The 12,380-nt window shown below is 39.8% G+C and overlaps 1 protein-coding gene across 3 annotated transcripts in view; it reads left to right on the top strand.

Moving 5' to 3' along the window:
* Positions 1–12,380, top strand: part of NEK5 (NIMA related kinase 5) — a 46,319-nt gene that overhangs the window by 19,172 nt on the left and 14,767 nt on the right. For all 3 annotated transcript variants that reach the window (XM_032496224.1, XM_032496225.1, XM_032496223.1), the window contains 8 exons: positions 1,200–1,333; positions 3,417–3,598; positions 5,479–5,545; positions 6,369–6,485; positions 7,467–7,553; positions 9,095–9,187; positions 11,310–11,390; positions 11,614–11,682. In XM_032496224.1, the coding sequence (XP_032352115.1) occupies positions 1,200–1,333; positions 3,417–3,598; positions 5,479–5,545; positions 6,369–6,485; positions 7,467–7,553; positions 9,095–9,187; positions 11,310–11,390; positions 11,614–11,682 (830 nt within the window). The remainder of the gene's footprint in view (positions 1–1,199; positions 1,334–3,416; positions 3,599–5,478; positions 5,546–6,368; positions 6,486–7,466; positions 7,554–9,094; positions 9,188–11,309; positions 11,391–11,613; positions 11,683–12,380) is intronic.

Raw genomic sequence — 12,380 nt, 5'->3', positions numbered from 1 at the left:
AAAGTCATCTTGTCGAGTGGTGACCAGTGGGTGTGACCGTGTGTCTAGCTCATGCCTGGCCTGGAGGATTCACCTTCTCTCTTCTCATCGGTCAGGAAAATCTGATGAAGCAGTGGATTTGCTGATAAAGAGATATTTGAAGAGCTAGAATCCAAACCTAACTTTTGTGTAGGGAAGGGATAGAGCGTAAGAGAAGATCCACAGACAGACACAGAATCATGGGAGGAAGCTTATTTTTTTGAAATAGAGAGGATGGACTGGCAATTAAGAGTTTTCTTGCAGAGACCCATTGGAGCTGAAGATAGGATCTTGGACCTAATCAGTAACAGTGGGAGAACAGTTACTATGTGATCCCCAAAGAAAGCAGGCGATACTTTATGGCAATGATAAATAGACAAGCAATTCTAGTAGTGGTTTCGAGAATCAGCTGATGAAGTGTGTGTGTGTGTGTGAGAGAGAGAGAGACAAACAGACAGACAGGCAGACATTCAAGAATAGAAAAATTACTAATTCAACTGATACTGTGAAATAAGAGCCTTAGGATTAGCCGTAACCAAATGTCTGAACTTCAAGGATGAGGAGTAGAAAATCTCTCCAAGAAATCAGTGATAAGGAAATATTCCCACTAAAATTGAGGAAACTTATAAAGGGGTGGTGAATGATTGATTCCTCCATGTTTAATTTGGTTTGACATATTGGCCTAGACCGAGAATGTTTAGAAAGTAGGTAAGTAGAGGACGAGAGAAAGCACATTGTCTGCATTTCTAATATGGGACAGACAGGAAAACAAGAACGAATTTTGGAGGTGACAGACACAAACTTATCAGAAGACCCACTCATCCTTTTCCAACAACAAGGCGACATAACCATGTGGCCTGATGACCCAAGCTCTGATGACTACGTTTAATTACTTGTGCCATTATCTTACATACATTGTTTCTGTCAATGTTAATATTAATTTCTAAATTTTTTAAAAAGTACCATTACGTTTTACTAGAAATACATAAAGGAACCCTGGAGAAAAATGGTTTCCTCCATTCAAAGAAAATGCGTAGTAATTTTCCATCAGCACTTCTCTCCGTGGCTAAGGTGAACTTACTGTGTTATGCATTGCCTCTGATGCATATGCTCTCACAAGTGTAATATTAAAGACGTGGAAATTTTTAAAAATTGAAATTGTTTTATTTTGGTTAAATAAGATTCTAAAATACAGAAAGTGAGATTCCAGGGAAAGTGCCTACCAAGATCAAAGATATCAGTGCCAACTAAAAGGAAGGACGTATTATATAGAAATGAATGGAGACCACCAGCTGGAGCCCTGAAGCCAGTATCTGTAAGTCATGTTGAACCCTTCCTCTGGGTTTTTAGTAGATGGTATGTTCTACAGAACTACTTGTACGTGTTCATGAGGTACAAGGTCATTACTTGGGGGTTCACTAGTTTTGTGCTTGTAATAAAATTCTTTAATGAGCATTAAAGTGGCACTTCATGGGGCAACTTCTAGCTTTTATGTATTTTTTAACAATGCTGTATTTTCTTAAGTATTCTACACATCAGTTTCAGTTTTCTTTTTATAATTCAAAGACTTTTAATTTCTTTGAATAAATAAGGTTCTGCACAGCAGCAGAAAACATTATGTATTTTATAATTTTAACTCTGATGTGTATATATAATTGAAAATTTTTTATTACGTAGTCATTGTTTTACTTCCCCCAGAGTTTCTTTATGCCAGTTATTTGAATCCACTTCAGCAGTGTTGAATCTTTTAGGTCATGCTAGTGAAATGTTTCTGGTACACGGAAATGGCTACTGTATTTTAATTAAAGAATTCTATTTTTAAAGGAGACTCATAGTATATTTAGAGGAACATTTGGAAGTATATTTTCTAAGTTTTTACTTGCTATGTAGACATTTTAGAACATGTGTGGGTGTGTAGATAGGTTTTTGAAACTATTAGTTAAATTATTCCTCTTATTTGATAAAATGTGATTTAATTTTATTAAAGAATTTTGAGAGTATGTTGTGATTTAGAATACTCTATAGCAAACCTGTAGGAGACAAAAAAAAAAAAATCTAAAAGACTCAAGGATGGATTAAGTTAGGAGAACATATTGACATTTTTTTAATCCTTTGAAATCTGCTAATGCACTGAAACGAATGGGTCTCTACAGGAACCACCTCTGGTGTTCTCATTACCATTTGAGATTTTAGAGAAAATCCTAAAGTAGCTTTTCTTTTCCGTCTAACACTTTTCTCCATTTCTAGCCATTTGTCAAGTAATTAGTAGTACTTTCTTTGGGGCTGTACATAGATAAAAATTGTAAAACTAAGAAAACTACTTCACACTTTAAAAGATTTTTAAAATAAATATGTGACATGTTTAGGCTAAGAAGCCAAAGTTTATACATTTACTTTAATTTTTGAATAGAACTCTAGGAATGCGCCATTTTTTAAGTTAAGGATGGTCAAATATCTGCCATTCCATATGGTTCAATCTTGTCTTTATATAAATGAACCACACAGCACTGACAGGAGCACAGAGTATAGTGTGTTACTTCTTTACAGTGAGGAAATTTCAGTTTTAACTTTTTGTTTGGTTATTCATATTTCCAGCTACCAGTTCCAGGCCTTTCCAACGGTTTGATATATATTTTTTCTCTTTTGTTAGCCACCGCTAAGCAGGCAGCATTGTCACAGTGTTAAATAGACCCTACTTTGCTGTTTAGCAACAGGGTCTTGACTGGTTTTCATATGTTAATTTGGTCTAATTCTAGTCTTCCAGCTCAGTGGCCTCTATGAAGTCTAAGATAAACATTTGTTTCTGGTTCTCCTCCTCTTTTCCTGTTCTGGTTGGGAGGGTGGAGAGATGGAGCTTGGGATGGTAACATGCCTGTCCGGAGCTGCTACAGGACTTTCCTGTGTTTACGCGGGAGGAGTGACTCTGAGTGATTCGGCATCTTCTTTCCTTCGAGTCATGTTGCCATTTTGTATTTAGCCAGTTTATCAGAACGTGTTGCAAATCTCCAAATTTGCGAGGCCCACAGTAAAGTACAGTGTTCTCCCATAAAGTTTGGAAAAGTATAAGTAAGTTTACAAAAGATAGCAAATAATAATGCTGAGTTTAGTTTCAGATCTTGGGTTGGATAGATACTCACTAAGTATTTTTATACATGATCCATAGTCATGCCTTGGCAAAATTATAAACTTCTATGCTGCAGTACTTAGACTTTTTAAAATATTTTTCAGTTCAGGGTTTGGGGATTCTAAAACTACTTTACTCTGAAAACAAGTCCAGGGCAAAAACAACAATATACCTTCTTCAATGCCCTGCCTTAGCTATGGTCATCTCAGCTAATCTTAGCAGTGAGATTTTAATCATGTGTTTTTAAAAGTCTCTCTTCTTTTTAATCCCTCAGATAAAAATGGCAGAAAGGACCAAACTTGCTGTGTGTGGACATTATGATTATTATTATGCCCAACTTGATTTGTTGAGGAAGAGAGCCCACGGACCAAATTACCACTATGTTCCTCAAAACGATACCAGAGTTGAGGAGAATTATAATCAGGAAGAACGCCACAGTCCGCCTCCAGGTCAATGGTAATGTCGTAGTCTGACTTAAACTTTGGTCCTCTGAAAACATCTTGACAGATTAACATTTATTCTGAAATCTTTCCAAATTCTCCTAAAACATCTGGGAAGAGCTTACAGACTCTTCATTTAAAATACTTAACTCACAGTTCCCTTGACCCTTTTTTATCTCAGGTCTGATGTAGCTGTTCTTACTCATGTAGACATTTAACTGTGGGCATGGATTCATACTCTGGAATTTTTTATGTTTTTTTCTGTTTTCTAGCAAATTCCACTATCCAGGAGTGATGAAAATATTTGTATATGTATCATTTTCCAAAGAGGTTTTTAATATTAATCAATAATAATTGAATTGTTGTCAAATGATAATTTGAGACATATTGAAAAGTGAACATATTCATTCAGCATTTATATTCTTGGGAGTTTGGATGTATTAGAAAGAAACTAATATAATTACACTGCTCTTATGGTGGCCTTTTAAAAAGTTTATTCCATAACAAGTTTCTGCAGATCCACGGTATTTTTTAGTGTTTCATTCACACTGATGTCAGGGATCTTGTATTCAGAATATTTGACCCCCATCCACAGCTCTGAAGACCTAAGTCTGAGAGTCACTTTTTAATAATGTTTTTGCCCTCACATTTTTTTTTTCAGGTTTGGGAATTTGCTAACTTTTGGGGTCTATGGTTATTTATTGTTGAAATTTTGGATGAATAATAAAAAATACGAAAGACTATGTGATTGGTGATCTCACCAGATAGCTAATGAAAATCAGATAAGTCAGAACAATAAAATAAGGATTTCTCCAGAAATGCATGATGGGAAAAGTAGATGTTATGTTTTATTTTGTTTCTTAATTAATTAATTAATTAATTAATTTTAGTAGATGTTTTATTTTTAAAGCTACGGGTGCTGTTATGGTTTTATCCATCTTCATAACACATTTTTAATGATCACCATGATCACCAGCATTATGTATTACACTAGTTCAAATTACAGGATTCATACAGGACTCAAGTAATGAGTGACATATATTTTACATGTGAACTAGGTGCAGCCACCAAACTCCCTTTCCCTTTTCTCCGCCCCTGGGAAAACGTGTCTTCCACTCTTTGTCTAGATATGGGAGCTGTCAAACTATCAATTATTTTGATTACATATGATTTTATCTCCTACACTCTCACATAAAATGTACTGTGATCTGAAATGTGGTGGGTTTTATGTAGCAATAATCAGTAATGACAGAAATTCTTCGCAGGAAATTCTGCAGAAAGATAGGTATCTAGAACATAGGTGTAAACCTGAAAATAGTTTGACCAGAATTGACTAGAACTGTGCTGGAAAAATACTTAATATTGTGAGAGATGGCTAAAGCCTGTCTCTGTATTCATTAAGCATTTGTGTGCCCACGAGAGGAGCAGAGGTGAAGGGAGGGGCCCCCATCCTGCTCAAAAGGAGCTCAGAGTGTCCTGCGGGAAATAGCCAAGCAACTGTTAGTCAAATCGGCGTGACAAGGCTGTAGATGAGACATCTGCACGCAGCATGAGAAGATCCTGCTATGGGCTTTTCCTTTTTCCCTCCAACATATTATAGACTATGGGTGGACTGACTCCTGCCCTGAAGAAAAATCACTGGATCAATATTTTTCTGTTTTTATCCTCTCCTGTATCCCCAGTTGTCACTGTTCTTTCTACCTCTCTTTCTTCTTGATTCCAAAGATCTTCTTTTCCAATGTACACATTCTGTGACTTTGAACTACTTCTTGAACTCGGAATTTCAAGCCACTGGTGAATTGTGAATCCTGTTACAAAGCTGAAAACTCACTTGTCAAATCGGTGCCTAAGACTAGTTAAAATTTCCACTCAAGTTGAATGTTTTTGTTTCCTAAGGCCTGCTGAATACCTTCAGAGGAAATTTGAAGCTCAACAATATAAGCTGAAAGTGGAAAAACAGTTGGTAAGTAAACTGCCAAATTGAAGAGGCCATCAGGAATTTTCTGCTAGTTTCTTTGTTCACAAATATTCATGGATCCTGAAGTCAAAGTTCATTCCACATAGATTAAGACTACCCTTCAGCTTCCCCAGTTTTTAAAGCTAAAGGGGAATAGGCTTCAATTAGGGGCTGAGAAGCCTAGTTCCTTCCCTGGCTCCACCGCTTGCTGTGTGACCTTATGCAGGACATACCACCTCTCTGAGCCTCTATTTCCTTTTCTATAAAAGCTGTAGATGGGCTTCACGGTCCCCTTCAGTGCTGCAATTCTTCATTCTGTTTTATTAGAATTCTACATGTTTTTTAGAAAATGACTATTGTATTTTATTGGAAATGAAAGTTAACCTTTATTCTTAAGGATAGTGTCAAAATTCTGAGGCTGAGGGAGACTGGATATGCATCTTATTTCTACTGCTCTTATTTTGAGCTGCTCAACAGCTCTAGTTATCTTCCCTATTTAATCCCCTGCTCCAGGAGTTGTTAAACTTTTACAGAACTTTGATTTCACAATTGTAGTTTACCAGTTCAGGAAAGGAATCCAGGCATCTCACATGGTAGCATAAAATATCGACTGCTTAGGATAAACAACACAAATGGTTGTATTCATTTTCTTTACTTTTAAAATATTTTACATTTAAACTAAGAAAATTCTATGGCTCACTATAAAAAATATCTCCCAAATGCTGGGATTGATGATATTATTATTATTTAAAGAATAAGGACAAGGTCAAATCGTAAGATGTTTCCAGAATGCAAGAACGCTTTGTAAATTATTTCATTCAAATGATAGGGTCTTCGTCCGTCTTCTGCTGAGCCAAGTCACAATCAGAGACAAAAGCTAAGAAGTAACGGAGAAGAGCCTGGATTCCAGGGACTGCAGTTCAGGAGAAACGAAATGAAGGAACAGGTTAGAAACAGTCCTCTTCCAGGGCTACCATTGTATTTGTCTCGTTGTCTTTTGTGCTGTAATGAGGTGTTGCCCGAGAAGGCGCGTTAGCCAAGTACTTGTTGGACATGCTGGTGAGAAGCACCATCCTGAGGGTTTAGGGGAGACGGAGATCTGCATTTCACCTTCTCAGAGAATGCAGTGTGGCTGCATTCATAAGTCTTTTCCCTTGGATTAATAAACTGTCCATCCTTAACATTTTTGAAATTTCTGTTGGCTTCCTATGGCTGTCTTAATAAAGTACAACAAATTGGGTGGTTTAAAATAACAGAGATTTATTTTCTCAGGGTTCTGGAAGCTTAAAGTCCAAAGTCAAGGTGTCAGCAGGGCCATGCTCCCTCTGGAACCTGGCGGGGAATCCTTCTTTGCCTCTTGCTAGCTTCTGGTGGTTGGTTGGCAATCTTTGGATGCTCTGGCCTGCAGCTCCATGACTCCAGTCTCTGCCCTTGGACATGGCATCCTCCCAGCGTGTCTATCTTCACCTGGCTGTCTTCTTAACAGGACACCAGTCATACTGCTTTAGGGACCTGCTCTACTCCAGTGTGACCACATCTTAGGTCAGCTGATCACATCTGCAGCGACCCCATCTCCAAATAAGATCACATTCTGAGATACGGGCGGTTAGGACTCCAACGTATCTTTCTTGGTATGGGGGGTGGACAGATTCAACCCGCAATTATATGTGGAAGTGGGATGTATAAAGTAATTGTCTGTCATTAACACATTTGGGGTTGTATATCAAAGTGAGATCGTCCCAAGAGACCTTATCCTCACTGGGGGTGAAGTACCACAGCCAAAGCGTAAGGCAGGTTGCCATTTTCAGGAGTAACAGCCTTCCTCTTAGGATAAATCACACATTTCTAAAATCGTAGGATGTATAGAGATTATCCTGTCAAGTTGTTCACAGACATTTAAAATTTGGGGATTGGGATTACTTTCTAGGAATATTGGAAGCAGTTAGAAGAAATACGCCAACAGTACCACAGTGACATGAAGGAAATTAGAAAGAAGTTGGGATGTGAACTGGAGGTAAGTCAACTTACTCTCCTAAAGGAAAGGTTTGCTCTGTTGATTTAGCGCTAAATAAATTGAGCAGGTGTTAAAAGTCATGATCTTCTTATAGAAAAGATAAACTTTATCTTGTAAACTTTTTCTTTAAATAGGAAAGCTGTCAGATTTAATGGAAGCCTCGCTTTATTATGGTTTACTCGCGGTTACACAGGGGGATGGGGCTGTCTGTGATTCTCAGTTGAGTGGCTGTTATTAAAAGTACTGGATGACTGTCTTCCCCACGAAGCAGTCAGTAGGTATTGACTGAGCAGCTCCTTTACCCCAGAACTGGATTAGATGCAGGAGGTAAGTTCATGCCTGCAAGGTAGGAAGAGACAAGCATCTATTGAATTCAGCTATATTGGCACAGTCATATGCAGGAGTAAGGTTCGAAAGTCCGCATCAGGCAACGTTTGAGAGCAGTTCCTTAAAGGCACCACGTTGGACACTCATTCTTCCATCTCTCAGATCATCGCCTTTTCAGCAGAGCTCCAGGTGAGGTAGCTGGCCTGTATTTGGAGACCACATTTCACGAAAAACACATGCACATTTAAACACTAGAAATACCCTCAGCGCCCTGGGATGCTCCTCCTATGAGGGCCTCTGGGCACCGAGCACCGCCGAGGACACAGCTGGCCTCCGGTCTCACACGCCCTTGAACTACACACTTGTTGACTGCTGAAATTAACCTTTCCCTCCCCCCCACGCCTGAGTGCAGTGGATGAACTAATACAGGTGAAATGAGCATGAGGGACAGTTTACACTTCAGCTGTGCGTACTGGGCTCTGAACTAGAGCTTTCACATACACTGTCTCCCTTACTTCCCATAACAGAAGCTGAATGCCTCATCCAAAGGCAGATATTAGATATTACAAAGGCAGACTAAGTAAGCGTCTGATTCTAAGACCTCTGCTCTTCCTGGCAGAGACCCTTCTACTCATAAACAGTTGGAAAGATGAGACACACATGGATGAAGCAATGATGGAATAAGGCTGAATCTAGTTAAACCCTATGAGTTCACGGGAGTGATGGGCAGGATGAGCAGGTGGAGGGTTTTTATGATAGAAAAGAGGTGGGGCCCAACTGGCTCTGAGAGGGAGAGTAGAACTTGGAGAGGCAGAGCTGAGGCGGAGGGTGCGGGAAAGAACCACGCAAAGCTTCAGGCCTGGATGCCCGGTGAGAGGGGCAGATTGGAGGTGCTTCTCTCCAGAGCAGAGGCTTGGTTGATGGTGGGGAGCCTCGTGCCATCACCAGCCCTATTTTAAAGGCAGGTCTGCTATGGGAAGCCTACATCCAGGAGCGATGGGTAGCAGACTTTTCTAGAGAGAGCAGGAGAGAAGCACGTGGTACCAGTATCAGCCACAGGGAAAAGCAGCACGGAGAGGGCCCCCTCCAGCCACTCTCCCTGCCCATCCCCTGGCCAGTGTGTCCTCACCAGATCCGGTTCAAATCTAGTAGCCTAGGTTCAGAAAGGGGCCTTCAGAGCCAATCTTGCTGACTGTGTATAATTTATTTTGAAGGAGGACTCAAAAATAAATCCTAAAACCTATTTGGTGAAGAAGAGCGACCTGCCCGTCCACCAGGAGGCCCCCGAGGAAGAAGCCCCCGTGCAGGTGATGGCTATTGTTAGATGGTGCTGGGTTCCCAAGGAGTTTGCTCCATCCTGGTGGTTCCTACCCCTCCCGGAGTAGTAGAACCATGTGCGAAAGTTTCAAAAATCTCAAACACCTAGGCTCTGACCCCCCCCCCCCCAGTGGTGGAACCCAGGCACCCTGTTTTCAGGAGCTGGCTGGGTGAGTGAGTGCGCAGCCAAGTTTGAGAACTGTTCCTATGAGCTATGAAAGTTCCGTTTTCTGGTGGTGGTTGAAACAGAGCCTCAGACACATTGGTCAGAGCACCTGAAGGTTAATTTCTTCTCTGTTTCAAACTTCCTCTTTTGGCAGGAGTAGGGAACTGGGCAGAGCTGCATGGCAAGAGACGTTTCTTTTCCTTCTGGGAGGTCTTTCCCCTTCACGGTCAAGGTGCCCTGAGGGCTTGACTGAGGGCAGGTGAGAGGAACCCCTGTTGAGTGAAGGCTAACCGGCCTCCCTGAGTATTCTGCTTTGTGAAAGACTCAGGGACCTTTACAGGTGTCGAGAGCTCTAGAGTGGACTGAAGTCGAATTTTCCACCCAGTGGGGTGAATGGGGCTTAAGGGTCTAAGAGTTGTATTTTGAGGGAAATAAAGCAATATGACACTTCTCATGCAGTTGAGATAACCAGGCCACACAGTCAAATCGGACAACCTACCTCACAAGTATAAATAAGATACAGAAGTCATAGTCCTGCCTTCAGAGTGCACAATATTGCAAGGCAGGAAAACACCCTTCCCAGGGTTGCAGGGCAAACAATCGGTAATGATTCAAACTGACAGATGTGGTACGTGAAGTCCACACAAAGAGTGTGGTACACAGATGAGACGGTAATTAATTCTAAGGGGAGGTAAAATGATGGAGAGGAAAAAGCATTAAGAAATACACACACATATACCCCCAAGGAGACTCATAAGTTTCTGGCTCGAAAGGAGTAGCACCATTTACCGAGATGGGGAAGGGTGGGGAGCAAGCCAGTGGTGGGGGCACTCTAGGGTCCACTTTGGATGTGTGGAGTCAGGAAGGTATGAGAGGTGGCATACCAGCTCCGAGGCCTGTGCCCTGCTGCTCACTCTGCCTGGAACACGCTTTGCCCAGACTTTCATGTGCCGAGGTCCAGTATCATTCCAGGGCTTGAATCAAATGCCATATGGGCTATTTTCGCTTTTTTTTGTCCCCTACTCATTTCCTATGCTTTTACCCTATTTTATTTTCTTTACATCACTTAACACCCTCTGAAATGATGTCATTAGTTTGCTAGCTCATTTACTTATCTTACTCCAGGAAAAGGTCAGTTCTGTGTCAGCAGGGACCTTGTGGTCACGTGCTGCACTGACCCACTGTGTAGGACAGTGTCTGGCCCATAGTGGGCGCTCAGTATGAATTTGTATAATGAGTGTTAAAGTGAAGATGGTACCAAACAGGCACCTGAAAATGTGAGTCTGAAGCTCAGAGGGGAGGAAGGATCAAACCCGAACGGATGCGTTTAAGAGTCACTGCATAAAGATGGCATTTAAATCCATGGGAATTACTGAGCTCTCCGTGTACTGAGGAAGAGAAGGCCAGAGGGCCTAGGACTGAACCCTGAGAAAGCCCAGCATTTAAAGTTCACCTCTCAATCATTCCTTTGAAATTCTTGTCGTTACTTTTACAATCTTCTTCTCGTCCTCCTTGATGTTGCCCATCAATTTTTAGAGCCCTCTCCTTGCTTTATACTATCATGAGCTCTGCACTTTTTTGTTTTTCTGATTACAATCATCAGCCTCTTAAGGGAGGGATCTTATAATCAAAATTATGTTCTTGAATTAGATGAGGTTGTACTGGACTGGAGTGGTAGGCACTGTCACATTATAGAGTTTTGCCCATTGCAATGCCAGTGTTAATTGTATTAATACTTCAAGTTAAGGGACACTGTGCCTTAATTTTTAGTGGACTATTGTTAGCTTTCCTTTACAAAGATGTGATTTTATTCTCAAATCAATCATCTGATTCAATTGAGAAATCAAATAATGTAAACAGACCCTGCTGTGAATTCAGGGGTTGTGAAAATATAATTGTTTGATCAGTATTAAATGCTAGATTTTAATTTGCCTCTAAATTTTCAGGATATTGAAAGAGACTTGAAACAAATTAGACTTGAGAGCATAAAGGAAGGTAAAATTCCAGAACAAAAATATAAAGCTAAGGTAATAAACATTTTATTTTAAAGTTTCATATTAAAAAACTGGCTGGGGGTCTGAACCTTGCAATCTGGGTTGCCTATAGGATTTAACCCCCTACTATTTTATGGAATTGCCTTATTTTGTAATGTTAGATTAATGGTTTTACCTATTTGTAATGTCAAATTGAGAGTTGTAATTTTAAGGTTTTTATTGGATTGCTAAACTAATATTTTTTTCTTTCTTCTAGAGAGGGGTAAAGTTTGAAATTAATTTAGACAAATGTATTTCTGATGAAAACACCCTCCAAAAGGAAGAGGTATGCCATTAAGTATATACTTTCATTAGTAGGGATGAGAAAAAGGGTACCTTAATACCGTGTTTCGTGGAATTTTCCCATGGAGGGTAGGCAGAATTTTCTAAAATCTTCCTAGAAGGCTCTCAAGTGTTCAAATGAGTCTTCCAAAATATTTTTTATCCTCCCATTCTTTTTAAAATCGAGATTATTGCCATAGATGAATTATTCCATTGTAATTTATTTATCTATTATAAGGGAGCCATTTTCCTCATAATAGTAACTTTTCATTACAGCCGGATTAAAATAGAAGACATAATACACAGTCGACAACTAATACACTCACCTAAAATAAATGAGCAGGTACCCTGAACCCATGTGCATTTACTTTAGATCTCGACTGGCTCCTGACAACTTTGCACCGGTCTTTGGGTAAATTTCAGTTGTGCACTTGGGCTCTCACTGAAACAGCAATAAATGCAGGAACACAGGAAACTCAAACCTCATTTTGTTACTTGATTTCAACAGCTTTTTAATCGCATTTTTTACTTAACAAATATCCAGTTCTACTAACAAATATCAAAAGTAACTGATTTGTGTTTCCATTTCACCATCTCTGAATTTCCCTTTTAAATTTAAAAGTTAAGTATGAATATGTGTAGATCTATATATTTATATGATATGATATTAATTATGTGCCCAATTTCTTTCTTTCATATTTT

This window comes from Camelus ferus, chromosome 14, assembly GCF_009834535.1.
Source record: "Camelus ferus isolate YT-003-E chromosome 14, BCGSAC_Cfer_1.0, whole genome shotgun sequence".
In the NCBI taxonomy this organism is placed as follows: Eukaryota; Metazoa; Chordata; class Mammalia; order Artiodactyla; family Camelidae; genus Camelus; species Camelus ferus.
This window is presented reverse-complemented; position numbering and strand designations above follow the sequence as displayed.